Below are 18,270 nucleotides of genomic sequence, written 5' to 3' on the forward strand. Positions count from 1 at the left end.
CAGTGTGAGTGCTGGAATTGATTATATGTTTCGTTTTCTGGGAATGTGGCCATGCTGTAATTGGCTGGAGGTGGCGAACGCAGTGGCAGCATCGACATCTACAGAAGCAGCACCAGCAGCAGGATCTGATCTGCATGGAATTGTCTTCCATCTTTATTTATTTATCAGCGAGGAGCAGCAGGCAGCCTTCATTCCATAATGGTGATTGCATAATCACATGGTAAAAGCAAAAGAATTCAACACTACTCTGTGGTACTCTGTAAAGCAGAAATGTCTTAAGTTGTATTTTGTTCAGGTCACTACTAGTACTGTATATCATCTCCCTGGAGAAAACGCAGCTAGAATTCTGGAATTATCGTTAATGCAGACAACTGAAGTTGCAATCACTGTTTGCTGGATCATTTGACATTACTGCTGTAAAGGGCTTTCGACCCATCGCCTAAGCTCCTCCAGTCCAGTCTCGTCTTTAATGCTCAATTTGAACAGAGACAAGTTCTTCCTGTTAACGTAGCTGGCAATATAGTCGAGATGGAGTGCCTCCTTCAACTCCTCGTTTTTCATGTATAGAGCTGCATCCCTGAAGTTTAGTACCAAGACAAAACATCACCACAACGACAGCAGCAGCAGCAACAAAAACAGCAGCGCAACCAAGAGCAGAAAAAACATAGTGAGAATAAACATTTGAAAACGACAACAACGACAACTGGCAGCCACAGCCATGACACCACTGACACCGCCACCGACAACAACACCAACAACAGCCCTCGTCTGTGCCAGCAGCTCTGCCGCCACTGCGAACTGCAACTGCAGAGCAGTGTGTCAGCCGCCGCTGGACGTTTGGGGCGCTGGCACATCCTAATCAACACTGCAAAAACGGTAGTTCTCACCTTCTACAACGGAACCCCCCCCCCCCCTTCTTGCATACTCCATAAAATACCAATATGCCCCACAACACATACGCATGCTCAACGCCCCCGCTCAATTTACGCCCCAATAGCCTTTGACACACCCGCACTTGGCATCTCCCACCCACCAGAACCGACAACTGTAAAGACTCCCCACTGAACAAATCCCTAGAATACAACAATGCCCTCCCTGCTAGCATTCGTGATATTCCCTCCCGACCTGCTTTCAAGCAAGAAATTTACTCACTTCTTATTAACTCAATTGGCTCCAGCAGGGCTCAACCTCTCCCATACTTGTAAAATTCAAAGTGACGTAAATTACTTTCCAACTGCATAACCCGCAGACCCACTCACAGCATCTCACCTTCTCATAAACTTAAAGGGGAAGTGCATCGATTTTTCAAGTAGGGCTCAGATGAAAGACAATTGGATATCGGTTCCGATGGTATATCTCTCGCTTGCGTACGGCAAGGGAAACTTGCCATATCGCCGATTTCCCGATCCCGTTTCCATGGCGACTACAGGTGATGACGCACATTCTGCTTAGCTCCGTGAGATCGAGAGAGAAGGTCGATCACTGCAGAATTGTGTCATTTTCAGTTGTCTTCTTGTATTCACGAAGTGAAAGAAGTACTGTGTTCAATGCTGTTAGTGCCGTGAACTGTTTATCAGTAGTCCTCTCCGTTGTGTACTGGGACGTGACACCGACAGGGGAAAGCTGGAGTGCGGAGACGTTAGCTGGCAAGCGAAAATCGTGACGAACCAAGTGCTGAAATCTTGGTTGGGACAAATCAAACGTTCAGCATTTACCTCAACCAAGGACCATGCCGTTTGCTCTTTCCACTTCCTGAAGATGGATGCGCTGCCTGCTAAAGACTCTCCTATCTCTCGTAACATCTTCTGAAGCCAGGTGAGACGACGAGTAGCGGAGATTAGCGAACGAAATAATGTCGTATGTTTTGAAATTTTTGCTGAAAATTTCTCAGGAGAGATGGCGAATACCAAGCATCTTCTTCTAGTCTAGAGAAACCATTTCGTAGGCTACATTCCGCCTAGGGAAATGCAGGAGACGGCCTGGCTGGGGAGGAGAACGAAGTAAGTGATCTTGTTTATGTTGTTCTTTGGTATTGCAATCTTATGTTTGACGAACATACGGCATGGTGCATAGTTGGTCGTTGAGTGCCTGCATGTGCATGTAGAAGTGTGTGCTGATAAACACTTCCTAACACGTTATGCAAGAATGTGACACTCATGCTCTCTTTCTTTCGTGCAGTATGTGCTCACGTGTGTGTGTGTGTGAGCGAGAGAGAGTGTGTGCAGGAGCAGCGTGGAGCATGCCAGTGTGATCGCTGTGGCCGTTGCTTTCTTAGCTATGGCGTTCTTGCCCGTCACAAGTGTGTGGCTCAGCCCCCAACGACAGTGGAGCCGTGTTGTGGTGAATACTGTGTGTCCTGCGACCGCTGCTTCCGTTCGGTCCAGGGCAGGAATAGACACCGCTGCTGAAGCTCTCCGCGGCTGTACGTCAGTCTCGTGGCAGATGACCCGAACTCTCATTTTGTGTGTGTGTGTGTGTGTGTGTGTGTGTGTGTGTGTGTGTGTGTGTGTGTGCATGTGTATGTATGTATGTGTGTTGCTCCCTACATAGACAAACTCTTGTTTTTGTGTCCCGGGTGCCATGGGGCGGCGTTCTCCCATTCTCTCTCCACTGCCCCTCCGGGCCCACGTGGCAGTGACTCGACAGGGCAGGGCAAGTGTGTGTATGGTGTATGGTGCATGGTGTGTGCTGGCATGTCTGTATAAATATGTTGGACAGGAATTTGTTCACCCACAACGTTCACGGGAAACCATGCTAGGTGTTGCTGGAACGTATGGAGTCTGCGAGCACTTACAATAACTTACGTCATGTCACAACAAAGAACGGTGCAGTGTTTGACCCTCATGTAAACATGATGGTGATGGTACCTCACCTAAGCTACCCATGAAGCTAGAAAGAACATCAGGTCAACAGAATTGTACTAGAGGAAAGCATCTATTGCCCGAACTTCTTCATATGAAATGAACAATACCCTTCTCCATAGAGACAACATGCAGATGAAGTGTATGGACAAATAATATAATATTATTTGTATAAATAGGCCATTCACTGAGGGCATGGAATGATCTCTACGTGTAGATTGGATAGACACATGCACGTCTGCAAGGAAAGCATTTGTTCATGGGTTAGTTCATGGGCTGATTGAGTTCACATGGACTAAGTTCATACATGCTATCTCTCCTGAGATATGTTCAGCAAAAATTTCAAAACATACGACATTATTTCGTTCGCTAATCTCCGCTACTCGTCGTCTCACCTGGCTTCAGAAGATGTTACGAGAGATAGGAGAGTCTTTAGCAGGCAGCGCATCCATCTTCAGGAAGTGGAAAGAGCAAACGGCATGGTCCTTGGTTGAGGTAAATGCTGAACGTTTGATTTGTCCCAACCAAGATTTCAGCACTTGGTTCGTCACGATTTTCGCTTGCCAGCTAACGTCTCCGCACTCCAGCTTTCCCCTGTCGGTGTCACGTCCCAGTACACAACGGAGAGGACTACTGATAAACAGTTCACGGCACTAACAGCATTGAACACAGTACTTCTTTCACTTCGTGAATACAAGAAGACAACTGAAAATGACACAATTCTGCAGTGATCGACCTTCTCTCTCGATCTCACGGAGCTAAGCAGAATGTGCGTCATCACCTGTAGTCGCCATGGAAACGGGATCGGGAAATCGGCGATATGGCAAGTTTCCCTTGCCGTACGCAAGCGAGAGATATACCATCGGAACCGATATCCAATTGTCTTTCATCTGAGCCCTACTTGAAAAATCGATGCACTTCCCCTTTAACTCTTATTGGCGATGGTGCCATCGTGAGAATAAAAAATTCTATCGTCAAAAATGAACAATTGAACTAACTTACCACTTATTGATAACCAGAGCAAAAGGTCTGTTCTTCAATTTGTCTGATGCCAGCACTGAATGGAATTGACAAGCTGTTGTTGATATTTGTGAACGATTAGATCCATCTATTATAAACTAACCACATAAACAAAAAAGTCAGGTTTAGGGAATGTGACATACATCAACACATTCATACCACCTGATCTTCTTGCAGTCATTATGACAATGGCATTTGGCAGGAAATAACAAATGTTCCTTTGGGAACGAATGGACATGAAATAAATGAACACCTACTTCCTCCGTGTCCTCGAAATTGTCGCAGTTTGACTAGTTACTTGTCACTTGTTACTGCCAACAACATAAGCTACAACCGATACGACAATTATCGCACGGGATGATACTCTAAAGTCTAGAGTGACGTTCCAGGACAGTTGGACTGAGAGATTCACGCGGAGCTGAAGGCCTCGTCCTCGCTGATGTCAATGGACGAAACAATATCATTCACAAACAATATCATTCCGCAAATTACAATATCATTCCAAACAATATCATTCCAAACAATATCATTCACAAACAATATCATTCCAAACAATATCATTCCAAACAATATCATTCCAAACAATATCATTCAAAACAATATCATTCACAAACAATATCATTCCAAACAATATCATTTTTGCAAAATTTCCAAGAAGGTTTTATGTTGGTCGCGCCTTATCTCTAATGCTCTGACTTTCTCAACAGGACAAGAGCTGCTATGCTTGTTGACTTTCTCAACAGGACAAGAGCTGCTATGCTTGTTGCCTGCTCTGCATGACTCCGACTACTTCACCGCCAACTCAGTACGAGTACGTTGGAAAAGAATTCACGATCGTTGCCAGGTTGGTTGATTACGCTGGCTGCGGAATAAAGTCGATCTTGAAATGAACTTTTTTAGCCGTGGCATGCCCATCAATTTTAGCTGTGTGGTTGCAGCTCATGCAGGTAAGTGTACTATCACGTAGAGCGCGCCCTCTTTTTCAGCATCACTGGTCTACGGCACCTGCATGTGCATCACTAGCACTACACGTACACCGCTCTTGCAGGTAGCAGGTGTCTCAGTAAACTTGCATGGATGCAAGAGCAATTTCAAATTTGGACTTCACGGAGAATTTCAAAGATGCAAGAGCGATAATTCGTATCACTCTTGCATTTTATCGCTTTTTCATGTATGCAAGTTTGCGGACCACTCAATGTTTCTCCAAGCACTGCAACTTGTTGCACGGAGTATTTCTCACCCCAGCTCAGGTAAACAGAGGTGAGTCATTGAGCGAATGGCTATGGACACGAGAAATGTGCAGGCGGTAACGCCTGACTGATCTTAGCAGCTAGTCAAAAGTACCATCGCAGCGACATCAGCGAAGAAATTGTGTCTAGTTCAAAGTTTGCAACTTCCATGAACAGAAAATAGAATTTTGCTGTCAGCCCGGAATACTGATGAATGATGATCATCGTCTAGGTCTATCCTTTACCTGTGGTATGACTGCTGGTTAGAAATTACCCCGTTCTATATCAATAGTCAAACTGCGACAATTTCGGTGACGCGGAGGAAGCACGAGTAACTTCTTATTATATAAAGAAAGAATCAAAGGTTTACCGTATATTCAGGAGTGTAAGCCGCACCCGGATGGTTCTGTCACGAAATACAGACATCCACCATGTTTGCTACGTTTATATATTTGTATCTCCGTTCTGCTCGCGTTGTAGATAACAAACAATTTGAAACACCGCAGATTCTACTCGGCACCGTCCGCTCTGGTTTAGGAAATGCTGTGCGGATTGGATCGTCGCACTATATATATTAGTTGTAGTGTGTATTGTTGTCATGTGCCACGCAAGAACTCCAATTACACTCCTTCATCCCCTGCCCTATTGATTTATCGTTCGCTTTGCTTGAAGAATGATCAGAACAATTGAGGACCGTTTTGCAATGAAAAAAATTCGGCTGAAAAAAGAAAGAATAAAAAACGTGCTCAGGATGAGATTCGAGTACACATGTATAGTCCCAGCAGGTTCTGTGGCTGTCGTCAAGAGTACATGAAAACCAGAGTGTGCAGCTTGGGGCTTTTCTACTTTCTGTCACGGCGGAATTCCATGATAACATCATATTTGGCGCAGATCAGAGGCGGGAAATCGTGTCGTGTGTACAACTGAGCTGCAGTTGTGCAGAAAGAGACCTGCTTGAATCCTGCTTGTATGCACTACATCACTAAAATGATGTAATCACGGAATTCTGCCGTGACAGCGACCAATCCGAGCTGCACACTCTGGTTTTCATGTACTCTTGCTGTCGTTCATAGACGCGTAATTCCGCAGCATGAAAACCATTCGACTCAGCGCTTTTATAACCGGACTTCATTATTCAATGACTGAACACTGTGATACACTGCGAACTGGGAGGAAGGTGAATAGGTAATAAGGAATTAAGGACGAATGTCGACTAAAATTCATTATAACTAGTTAGTTTATACAAAAGAGAAAAGACCCAGGAACTACAAGTTGTGCTGTACTGCATGTCCACTAACACCACCAGTTACTAAACAATCAGCTCATACGATAACATTGCACGACACTGACCGACGGTACTGACGGTCTACAACTAACTGGCTAACAGCTCTAGCACATCTTGGATGCGCACTCCAACAGCCTTCCAACTTGGAAGGTTCTAAGTTATAGAAATAACATAAGGAGGGGAAGGTGAGCGCAAACAAGATAAGCACGAGCTGAAAGTCTCAGCTGTGAAGGACGTTGGCGGATGTTCATGCATGTCGATGACGATACTGGCAAGACCATTAGACAATACGGTCAAACCACGATTCAAGAACGCAAAGCAACATTCCACACAACTTGTGTGGCTCAAAAGATGCGAAGATCAATAAAAGGGGAAGCTGAGACTTTCAGCTCGTGCTTATCTTGGTTGCGCTCACCTTCCCCTCCTTATGTTATTTCTACAACTTAGAACCTTCCAAGTTGGAAGGCTGTTGGAGTGCGCATCCAAGATGTGCTGAAGCTGTTAGCCAGTTAGTTGTAGAACGTCAGTACCGTCGGTCAGTGTCGTGCAATGTTATTGCATGAGCTGATTGTTTAGTAACTGGTGGTGTTAGTGGACTTGCAGTATAGCGTAACTTGTAGTTCCTTGGTCCTTTCCCTTTTGTATCAATTAATCCTTGGCTATCCATCCGAGTCCATAACTAGTTAGGATTCACAATGCCGATATGCAGGTCCTCCCTCATTAGTAGAAAATCTCTCTTGTGATGAGACTTGTCTTCTAACAGGACTTAAAAATAAAGGTACAAGAGGCACTGATTCGTACGTATATGGGGTGCTCTCAACACAACATAAATTATCAGCACTTCAACCCGTTATTAGATATTTGTAAATCTCCATAGTGTTTTTGGCCAAAGATGCAAAAGATCAAATAATTCTACAAGGTAAAAGATATTACAATTGCTGGTGCATACATTTTTTCATTTAGGACACATTTGAGAAAATATGCGATAATGCAGGCACAAAAGTCACCCATGTCACTTACAACAATTTTCTCCGGCTCTGTATCATCCACGAAGTTGCTCCAAAGCGGGTACACGCTCGAGCCTATCTCTCTGACAGTTATTCGAGTAGCCGTATTACTACAAGTATACCCGCCAAGCGAAATTCCAGTCTGTTAGAATAAGTCAACAAAGCGGCAGGTGCAGTACACTGTATACACTCAGTAGGATACAGGCTGTAACTACAAAAGAATAGACTTCAGCCATCAATTTTTGTATTCGCTTTATACAGGATCGTGCCTTGATCCTTGAAGGGTGGTGGCGTTCCTACGGATGCGGATAACTCGGCATCTAGCCATCTAGCCATCTAGCCATCTAGCCATCTAGCCATCTAGCCATCTAGCCGTCTAGCCGAGACGGTCTGGCGCGATACGTGAAGTTTATATATCTATTTTTTTATACAGGAAAAGAGCAATAAAAAAAGAAGTGAACAGACATAATAATTATTATATATGCACTGCATGCACATGTGTGTCACAGGCAACGAATCATCCCATGTCATAACTCCCTATCATCCCATGTCATAACTCCCTATCATCCCATGTCATAACTCCCTATCATCCCATGTCATAACTCCCTATCATCCCATGTCATAACTCCCTATCATCCCATGTCATAACTCCCTATCATCCCATGTCATAACTCCCTATCACCCCATGTCATAACTCCCTATCATCCCATGTCATAACTCCCTATCATCCCATGTCATAACTCCCTATCATCCCATGTCATAACTCCCTATCATCCCATGTCATAACTCCCTATCATCCCATGTCATAACTCCCTATCATCCCATGTCATAACTCCCTATCATCCCATGTCATAACTCCCTATCATCCCATGTCATAACTCCCTATCATCCCATGTCATAACTCCCTATCATCCCATGTCATAACTCCCTAAGTAACTAGAAGACCTGGTCCCAGCCTGTGTAAATGAGCCTTTGGTATAATCTTCGCAGCCCTATTTTTATATGTACTGTTAGGTACCTCCTCCCGTACCTTTTCTAGCTGGCCTGCATGCACTTGCGTACGCACCTTTTGTCTCCTTTCGCTCCGTTGGCCTGGGTAGCTACTTGCGCGCCCATATTTGCCATAGCTACCCAGGCCCTTTATCTTGCCGTTTAGACTTGATCTCTTTCTCTCTTTTCTCACTCTTCAATGTAGTCGTTTCGTTCGTCTTGGTCTCTGGTCTCGTCATCTACTAGTATAATAAATGTCGTTCCCACTAACCTGTTCCCGTTGTAATGTCTGGATATGTCGTCAGTCGTCCTGTTTCGAACTCAACATTGGCGCCCGATTATTGATCGACCCACGACCCTGAGATCATCCCATGCCCAGCCGTCCTCAACCACCATTCGTCTCGTCTATATCAACCTCGTCTCGTCCATGTCAGTCTCATCTCTCCTACGCCAACCTTACCTCTTCTATTCTCGTTCAAGCCATGCAGGTCAGCTACCTTTCTCTCTTTCTTTTTTTTGTATGCTTCTTCGTCAAATTTATTTTCGTGAATTTTTTTGTAGTGTGTGTGCGCGCGCGTGTGTTCGTAAAACATTACCAAGTTAGGGGTCCGATCATGGTGAGCCACGCTCTAATTTTTGGATGTTTAGCAAAAGTGTAACTAGGCTGTATTAGCCGTGCAAAATACTAGTAATTCACGTTCCTCGTCAAACTCCAATTGTTATTTCACACAATAAGTAGTACAGGAATGATCTGTACGAGTGCATTTTAGTACACACTTTCGTGAGATCCATGCGCGCGTGCAGTATGTGTGTGTGTGTGTGTTTTCTCCTCCAGTTCATTTTTTTAAAATCTTTTCCTCTCTTTTTTTTCTCTCCGCGAGGACGCGGGATTTTTTTCATGGAGGGGTGGTCGGTAGAGCATGAGACTCTTAATCTCAGGGTCGTGGGTTCACGCCCCACGTTGGGCGCCAATGTTGAGTTCGAAACAGGACGACTGACGACATATCCAGACATTACAACGGGAACAGGTTAGTGGGAACGACATTTATTATACTAGTAGACGACGAGACAAGAGACCAAGACGAACGAAACGACTACATTGAAGAGTGAGAAAAGAGAGAAAGAGATCGCGTAAAGTCGCGGATAAAAGCCGGGCTTATAAGCACATAAGCCGCTTTCTGCATCAGGCTTTAATGCAAGCCAGGCGTGTATGCAAACCATGCTTATATGCACCACTGATATTTTTGCCAGGCTTGTACGCACATAGAAGCCAGGCTTCTACGCGCGGCACGCGTAGATCTACCACTGACTACCGGTATGGCGGCAGTTTTACTATGCACCGTATATAGCGCATGCACTCTTGACCTACCCGATCCGCGCTTGCATAGAAGCCAGGCTTCTACGCGCGACAGGCTTATATGCATTTGACCCGTTTGATTTTCAGGCTTCTGTCCGCGATGTGCTTCTATGCAAACCCGGCTTTTATCCGCGATGTGCTTCTATGCAAACCCGGCTTTTATCCGCGATGTGCTTCTATGCAAACCCGGCTTTTATCCGTGATGTGCTTCTATGCAAACCCGGCTTTTATCCGCGATGTGCTTGTATGCAAACCCGGCTTTTATCCGCGATGTGCTTGTATGCAAACCCGGCTTTTATCCGCGATGTGCTTGTATGCAAACCCGGCTTTTATCCGCCACTTTACGGTATGTGCATCATAGTGATGAAACAGCGGCTGCCGCTCAAATGGAAAAGAAATAGACGGTTCGAAATGTTATCGTGCATTTTCAGCTGAATGCGTGTGCTTATGAGTAACAGCAAGGGTACTATAAGCTCCCAAGAGTGGGCAACTCCTGATACCCTTTATATGGATTTTGCCAACTGTGAAAACTGTGAAAAGTCACATCACGTGCTATAGTGTTCCTGTTGTAGGTTTCCAACCCATTTTTAGCTAGCAGCGGAGTAGTAGAAATAGCACTCCCTGACAGAAAATCACTCCGCATACCCCGGTATGCAATTTCCCAGCATGATCATCGCAGCTATAGCCTAGTTCACATTCGACGGGACGGGATGTAAGGAGCAAGGGGAACCAACGGGACAGTCTGACGGCATCCAATGTGAATACCAGGAACGGGACAGTCTGACAGCATCCAATGTGAATACCAGGAACGGGACAGTCTGACGGCATCCAATGTGAATACCAGGAACGGGAATGCAACTGTACTACCATACAGATTGGGATGCAACAGGAAGAGTTGAATCTGTTCAACCTTTCATACCATAGACGGGGACTCAAGCGCACAAAACAGCTGCAATTCGAGTGGGAATAGGAGAAAGCGTCGTGCACCGACTGATCCAATTCGTTCTTGAAAATATTTAGCATTTCGAACACTACGCTTCCCATGGTAACTCACAGAATATCTTACACGACTTGAGTTGAAATTTAGCAAGATAATATGTCATGTCACTTCCTATATTTCGGGATAGTTCAGGAGTGTGACAGACGAACAGTTTTATCAATTCCTGGGCCTATTATTAGAATGGCACAACTGTCAGAGCTATGTTTTGATCTTCATGAAAAACTGCTATTGTGAACTTGATTCTCCTTCATTCAAGGAGAAATGATTGAAAAGAAATCCCAGCAAACAAGAAATTAGGCCCAAAAGTCACCCAGTCACAGACCGTGCCTTATGACTTGCACCGTTTGACGGTGAACATCGCGGCAACTGCAGCATGTCGTGTCGCACGAATCGTACAGCTCACCGCAGCAGACAGACCCTTACGACCTATTGAGAAGGCAGCTGTCGGAGGAAATGAGGACACTCACTGGTTTGGATGCGAGAAACGTCGAGTGGAGGGAGCAGAGGTACTAACGGCAGGACAACCTGTTCAAACTGAGGGGCAGTCGTGTCGACGAGCTTGGAAATCCTGGTGCGACGGGGGGGGGGGGGGGAATCTGCATTAAAATTGCATTAAAATTGAGCTAGATTCAAACTCCTACTCAATCCATCAACTGATGAGGCAAACTGTACCGGCTGATTCCTGGTGTTCATACTGAACCAGCAATGCAAGGGGGAGAGGGGAGGAAGGGTCAGCATACATTCGGCGACTATTGAGATTTTCGGAATTTAACGGACAGCCTCTAATTTAAAAGAAATGGTTCGCTCCCCAAACCGGAGCTCGCGCTATTCCGCCGACTTGACTTGACACTTGACTGACTCAAGTCAAGTTGGCGGAATAGCGCGAGCTCCGGCGTGGGGAGCGCACCCTTTCTTACAAATCATCTCCGAAGTTGCAACCACTATTTCGCAGCCTCTAATTTAAGTAGCATTATCAAAGTCTATCTTACCGTGTGCTTGACAGGAGGGAGCACTGAATCAAAAAGATGTCTGCAACCTTGTTGGCGAGCGGCAGATCGAGAGCCATCCTCACCTGCATAACAATATTGAGAAAAGGCAATGGTTGCAGTTTCTGTTAGAACTTGAACTAGTGCACATTCATTGATGTGACTACGATTTGTTTAAATTTTGTGTAGACGCGTGATGGTATAGAATGACTTTGCATATTATCGCAACAAGGAGAACCAGTTAGATAGACATGTGTGCAATTTATTTAAGGCCACACCGTTTTTTATCTATGTTTCGCGTCCCCCGCGCGCATGTATTTCAAAGCCGGAGTTCAAAAAAAAGGAACAATTTTTTTGGGAAAATGCAATACAAATTTAATGCAAACCCAGAAAACGGGAAAATGTAACTCAGCTGAGTCAGCTCACACACGTGTACATGTAGATGTGTGTGTAATAAGCTGGGCCGCAAGTCACACAATCATCATGGTGTTTGGGACACATGCATGGCAGAGTGGATACACTCATGTATTCATGTACATGTCAATGTACATGAACAGTGCTGCGTCGCTTCACTGTACACAAATGCAATGCACGTACACTGTACACTGTTTTTTTGGATGGCTTTTTTATTTTTTCGCCCTCCCTCATTGATTTCATCGGATAAGGTGACGCGAAACATAGAAAAAACGGCGTGGCCTAAAGGTGTCAATCGATGGATGAAATGTGTAGTAACAAAAATGGAAAGAAGATGAAATAGTGAACATGACAATGAAGAAAGATTCGAACAAGTTTTTGTTCAGCACCCGTCACCATGGTTACTGTGTCTGCAGGTTACAACTTTTACAGCGTTCCTGTCACTCGAGTTGAACCTTTGGACCATTGAGTTGAACCTTTGGACCTTTGAGTTGAACCTTGGTGTGGAAGTTGTACCCTGTAGGCACGGTGACCAGGTGACTGGTGTACGCATGAGCACGTGACCGCTTACTCAACCGTGTTCAATTGAGAATAAGGGCCGAACGCTGCATCGCAGGCTTTTCGGACCAAAACCAGTCGACTCAGCGTCCAAAAGACTACAACATATGGACCAATCGCGGTCATCCGTGCTTTTATAAGAACAAAACGGCGCTTTTAGTGACTTTTGCATACAACTCCCAATCTAGTAGGGCGCAGTCGCCCAGTTTTGGTAGAAGTGCGGGAGTTCGATTGTGAATAAAGGAGGAAGGGAATGTCTCAGCTTCCTCGGACCAAAACCATTTGACTCAGCACCCCGAAGACTACAACTGGTGAAAAATTGACCTCAAGATCTACATGTAACCGTGACTGTTGAATTAGACCTACATCAGTACATCAGTACACAATGGTACATGAGTACATGAGTACATCAGTACATCAGTACATCAGTACACAATGGTACATCAGTACATGAGTACATCAGTACACAATGGTACATGAGTACATGAGTACATCAGTACATCAGTACATCAGTACACAATGGTACATGAGTACATGAGTAGGATGCTGGGAACACATGCATGAATACAACCAGTGTTCTAGCTTACCCGCTAATTTCTTGAGCAATGTTGTTTTACCAGCTCCACGAGGTCCCATCAGCATAATCATAACGGCAGTAATTGATTTTTTTTCGAACTGAATGGCAATGACATGAGAATGAATACTATTATACACGCGTTGGCCAGGCAGTATCCTACCACCACCAGGACTAGTAGTAGTAGTAGTAGTAGTAGTAGTAGTAGTAGTAGTAGTAGTAGATCTACACAATCATTGTAACGTTACTAATACTAGCACAGCTCCAGACACTCACAGCTATTGCAAAACACGCTATATTTTTTTATTATTACAGACAGCAGTTCACATTTTATTGGCATTTTTATTGTGCACATGACATTGTATCTTTATCGGTAGAGCTAGAGCCAGTAGAGGGTCCATTTGCAGACCTACTGTTGAAGTAGCTACTGTACTGTGAGTAGAGTCAACTATGTCCATGACTGTGCTACATCAGATTCTAATCACTATACTAAATCATCATGACGGCATGAGTCTGACTACGTCACAGTACGTGTAGGAGGACAGTAAGACAAAATTTAATACTATTACTATTAGTATTACTAACTCCTGCTCATCGCCATCGCCGCATCGGTCATCCATCCAGACGAGTCGTGTCACCAAGACTGCAAGACTGAGTCAAGACTCAGCAAGAGTCAAGTCAAGAGAAGACGTTTGCCAGTCTTGGTGTCACTGTCCATGGTGTCACTGCACTGTCACTGTCACTCAGTGTGTCACTGTCACTCCAGTCATACAATCATGTAGTTACCAAGGTAGTTACCATGGTTACTAGTATGCGCCGTGCCCATGGCCCACGGCATGGCATATCGCAGGTCGATTTTAGCTAAAATTAATAATTATAGGGCTTGAAAGTGCTACGTCACAGCATAGCAACAATTTCAAAAATTCAAAAACTGGATCCACTTGGATCCAGTTTTTGTATGGATCCAAGCACATTTCAAGCGGTCTTACCCCCCAGCATGGTGATGTAGCCAGTGAAACTGACTGATTTGGCTACTGGGGGCGGGGTTACAACTGGTGGCAAAATAAAAGTCACACCTGCATGCGACATAAGTGAGTTGCTATGCACCCACATACTTAGGCAATAGCAAAGTCACACCTTAGTGGATCCAAAAATAGAAATCTGATGTCAACTTACTACTCCCTGGCCGTTTTGACGTCATCACTTTCAAGCCCTATTGCTCAACTCGGGTAACCCCGGCGCGTACTTGAGTGACGTGGTGCCTGGATTTCATTGAACAGCACTGCATGCAAGTCATCATGGTCATGTACAGTGCTGACAACTGAAATCCGACCCCTTGGCGGCGCGCCGCGCCCCCAAGGGGTCGGATTTCAGTTGCCAGCACTGTACTACGGAACATCGTCATCTTCGTCCTTTTGAGAACGCGTGCTCGGACTTTCGCTCCTCTACTTCTACTAGTACTAGTCTCCCATTACGAATCTGTGACAGTCAGTGTGAAGTTCTGAAATTTTGTTTTTCGGTTTGACATCTGCGCTCTGTTTTGCACGTTCTCTGCCACTCTAAGGCGTTTGGATCAGCCAAGATGAGGTAAGTTTTTCTCTACGAATGGTCTCAATTTGTTCTCACCTTTAGAGCAATGAAGTCATTTTTTTATCGCTAGCATCTACTAACAAAGTAACTTAGTTGCTATGCCCAAGTGATCTACAATACTTATGCTGTGGAGATTGGATATACAGTCAACTAATTGCTTTGCGAATAACGACACTCAGCGGGGCATCAGAAAAGTGTCCTTATACCCGAAGTCCCATTTGAATGTATGTGAACCCATATTTTGTATAGTATGACATGCATATCAAAAATTCAAAATGAAACTCTTTTCATGCTCTGTGTCAATGTGTACTTTATTTCAATTATACAATCATGTGTTACAATTGAAAGGAACTATAAAGTTTATTGCATTCCCAACTCATCACAACCACGCGCTCTTCAGCCAAACCATACAGACACCAGCAAGGACACTTCCGTTGAGAGATAATAATTATTGCTCCACGCCTCTAGACAGCTGTTTCGCTCCCTGTCGGAGCTCATCAGTAGAGGATGATAATGATGATAATGGAGGAATGATCATTCTTATACACCAGAAATGGCGCAAGTGCGCGCTTTCCACATATATCAATGGCATATGCAAGCTGCTAAAAATGGTAAAGTGTGAGAACAGCGATAAATAATCATAGAACGCGCTCATTGGTAGAGAAACACACCACACAAGCGACGAAAATCTTACTCGGAAAACTGATGTCAATGGAAAGTACATGTATGTTATATATAACTATAAAGTTAATAAAAAATAATTTTTTATTTATTTTTTACATTGTACATGTGCATGTACATGATTGTACATGTATGATGATTACTGTACATGATTGTGCTGATCACTCTAACTATTTTGGAGCAAAATAAAAATAAAAGCATCCCCCCCCCCCCTTTGCTGCAACGTCTTGCATGTTTGCCTTTACCCATCGCCATGGGTTCTGGTACTTCTGCATGACAGGTACTTGAAATAGCTGTCAAAAGCCCAGAAAGTCGCTATTCAAGCCGTGAATATGACCTTGGTCACTAAAAGCATGTCGCTATTCGCAAATTGTCATTATTCAGATAGTCGTATCCGAAGTTAAATGGGACTTTGCTCTGGGCATAGGAATTCTGTCGTTATTCGCGAATTGTCGCTACATGTATATCCGCAGTCGTTATTAACGAAGTTGACTGTAACGACACTCCTTTGGGAGAGAACAAAATGTCATTGTATGCGATCTGTCACTAAACCCGTTCTTCCCCCTTGCAATATGTACATCAAAATGCCAAGAATTGATTGCGAAGTATCCAGAGTGACGAAATGGCCTAGATTCAAACTTGACTTTTCCGAAATCTTATACAGTCAGACCTCGCTTATCCGGTCCTCGTTTATCCGGATCCCTCGCCATCCGGAAGAAAAAAAGCTGGTTACATATTTACAGCATACGTGATGCATCCAACATAAACGGTGTTCGGTTATCCGGTTCCCTCGCCTATCCGGATATTTTTTTGGAAAACGGATGTGTGCGGTTAAGCGAGGTCTGACTGTATCTACAAAATTAATGGCCTCACCTGTAGGGCAATGAAGTCAATTTTGCCTTCAGGACTAAGATTGTCTAACAATGTACAGTGTAGTAGCACTGTCTCACTCTCAGTAATCTAAAATACTTCATACTAGTAGGCAAAATTTAACTCGGATAATGAGCCAGTAATAAATGTAAAATAGAAGAAGAAAACACAAGGAGACAAGTTGTTTTGCAACTATCCATGACTGTAAGAAGATAATAACCAGTCAGATGTGTTAGAGCTAGGTCTCAGGTCGTTGAATGTCTCAGTAGCCTGTCAGTTTTGTGCCATGTTATCGCAGTTTCTGACTGCTTATTATCTTTTTACAGTCGTGGATAGTTGCTTCATATTAAACTCGTTTCCTTGTGTTTTCTTCTTCTATTTTGCATACTAATATATATGAATATTGGTCGCGTTTGATTACACACATTTCGGTCACTTCCAGAATTAGTTATGGTGGATGGACCGTTCGATTACACAAATTCCGTTGTCAGAAGCGACGGAATTGGATATTCCGTCAATTCTGAAGAGAGGGCGGAATTGCTAATTCTCCCGCCAGAACTGACGCACTCGACGTACACAGCATGCTAGGTCCACGTGCGCGCTAGGAGTGTACGGGATCCGATCTGATCCCCTTTTGCGATTTTTACGTGTAGTCATTCGTTTACATGGCCGCGATCCGTTCCTTTGAATCCTGAGTCCAGAATGTGTGACTTTGTAACCGAAAACGCCCACTGGCTTTTACAGAGTGACCAAATGGCCTAAATTCAAACTTTAAAAAACTTTTTCGGTCATGTTCTATGCAGTGAACGCAGCAGCGCTGAGAGCTAGCAAGAGCCACCACAGAAAGTCTTGTGCGATACCAACCGAAATTCACCAAAACTCACACAGATAACACACGTCGGATTTAAATACAATGTACTCGGAAAATAATGGCTACAACCGTGACTGGGTTATCAATTCCCTTGAAGGAAAACCATAGCTGCCGAAACCGCAAGGCAAAACCTTGAGAACCTAATTATTTGTTTTGTCCCGCCCGACCAGGCGATCCGCACAATCGATCATCCGGATAGTTAACATCCGGATAATCGATGTTCTACTGCATTCTTATTTTATCGGCAGTGCAAATGATGTGATGTGATGGTGATGAAATTGAACAAGTGGCATGTTGCATGTTGATATTTGCGGCTTTCATACTTTTTATAGCTTCTATCTTAGGAAGGGTTTTTGCTCCACACACACACAACTTCTACCTTATTTGTATTTTAGGCTGATGAAGTCTGTCCCGTTGTGTAGAACTCGATGACCAATCAGCGACGTTCCTGCCAAGGGCCTTGTCAGAACCTCGGGCTAATATGTAGAGCATTCACCAAGCTAAATGGCCCTCCCTGCCATGCACTTACCTATAATTAATGTTCAAGAGAATGGACTTGGCATCACTTCGTATGGATATTTCTTGCGCCAACCTCTGTGAACTTCGTGGGTCCTGCGATGACATGTGGCAACAGTGGCTGACTAAGGTTGTGCCCATTCTTGATGCTCATGCTCCATTGCGCCACGCGTCTTCCCGACCAAGACAGCATTCACCATGGGTCAATGAACATTTGTTCCTGTTGATACGACGACGTAACCACGCTCATCGGAAATGGCTGCAATCTAAGTGCCAGACTGATTACGATGCGTTTAAAGAAGCCAGGCGTATCGTGACTCGTATGAACCGTGAATTGAAGACGAATTTTTTTCAGTCTAAGTTCACCAGTGTTCAAGGTAATCCCAGGAAAACGTGGAAGGTTTTGAACGAGTTATCCGGAAGACAACGTGTTCAATCCGTTCCACAATGCTCTGCAAGCA

The 18,270-nt window shown here is 44.3% G+C and overlaps 1 protein-coding gene across 2 annotated transcripts; it reads right to left on the reverse strand.

Annotated features, from left to right (window-relative positions):
• Nucleotides 1–5: 5 nt before the first annotated feature.
• On the reverse strand, nucleotides 6–13,945 carry LOC135811552 (ADP-ribosylation factor-like protein 16). Of its 2 annotated transcripts, XM_065324783.1 has the most exons (6): nucleotides 13,867–13,945; nucleotides 13,295–13,382; nucleotides 11,739–11,821; nucleotides 7,416–7,544; nucleotides 3,864–3,979; nucleotides 6–577 (listed from the first exon to the last, which is right to left on the reverse strand). In XM_065324783.1, exons 2-6 carry the CDS (start codon nucleotides 13,353–13,355, stop codon nucleotides 409–411), a joined length of 558 nt encoding a protein of 185 aa, XP_065180855.1. In that variant the 5' UTR covers nucleotides 13,356–13,382; nucleotides 13,867–13,945; the 3' UTR covers nucleotides 6–408. The 2 variants fall into 2 exon arrangements, with proteins under 2 accessions (XP_065180855.1, XP_065180854.1); XM_065324782.1 differs by lacking the exon at nucleotides 13,867–13,945 and having other exon boundaries at nucleotides 13,295–13,631.
• Nucleotides 13,946–18,270: the final 4,325 nt, after the last annotated feature.

The sequence above is a fragment of the Sycon ciliatum genome, chromosome 3 (assembly GCF_964019385.1).
Source record: "Sycon ciliatum chromosome 3, ocSycCili1.1, whole genome shotgun sequence".
In the NCBI taxonomy this organism is placed as follows: Eukaryota; Metazoa; Porifera; class Calcarea; order Leucosolenida; family Sycettidae; genus Sycon; species Sycon ciliatum.

Coding starts and splice junctions, on each gene's coding strand:
- LOC135811552 (XM_065324783.1), bottom strand. CDS start 13,355: ATGATTATGCTGATGGGACCTCGTGGAGCTGGTAAAACAACATTGCTC. Junction 11,822..13,294: donor ATTGCTCAAGAAATTAGCGG/GTAAGCTAGAAC, acceptor ATTGTTATGCAG/GTGAGGATGGCTCTCGATCT. Junction 578..3,863: donor GCTCTGGTTATCAATAAGTG/GTAAGTTAGTTC, acceptor ACTAAACTTCAG/GGATGCAGCTCTATACATGA.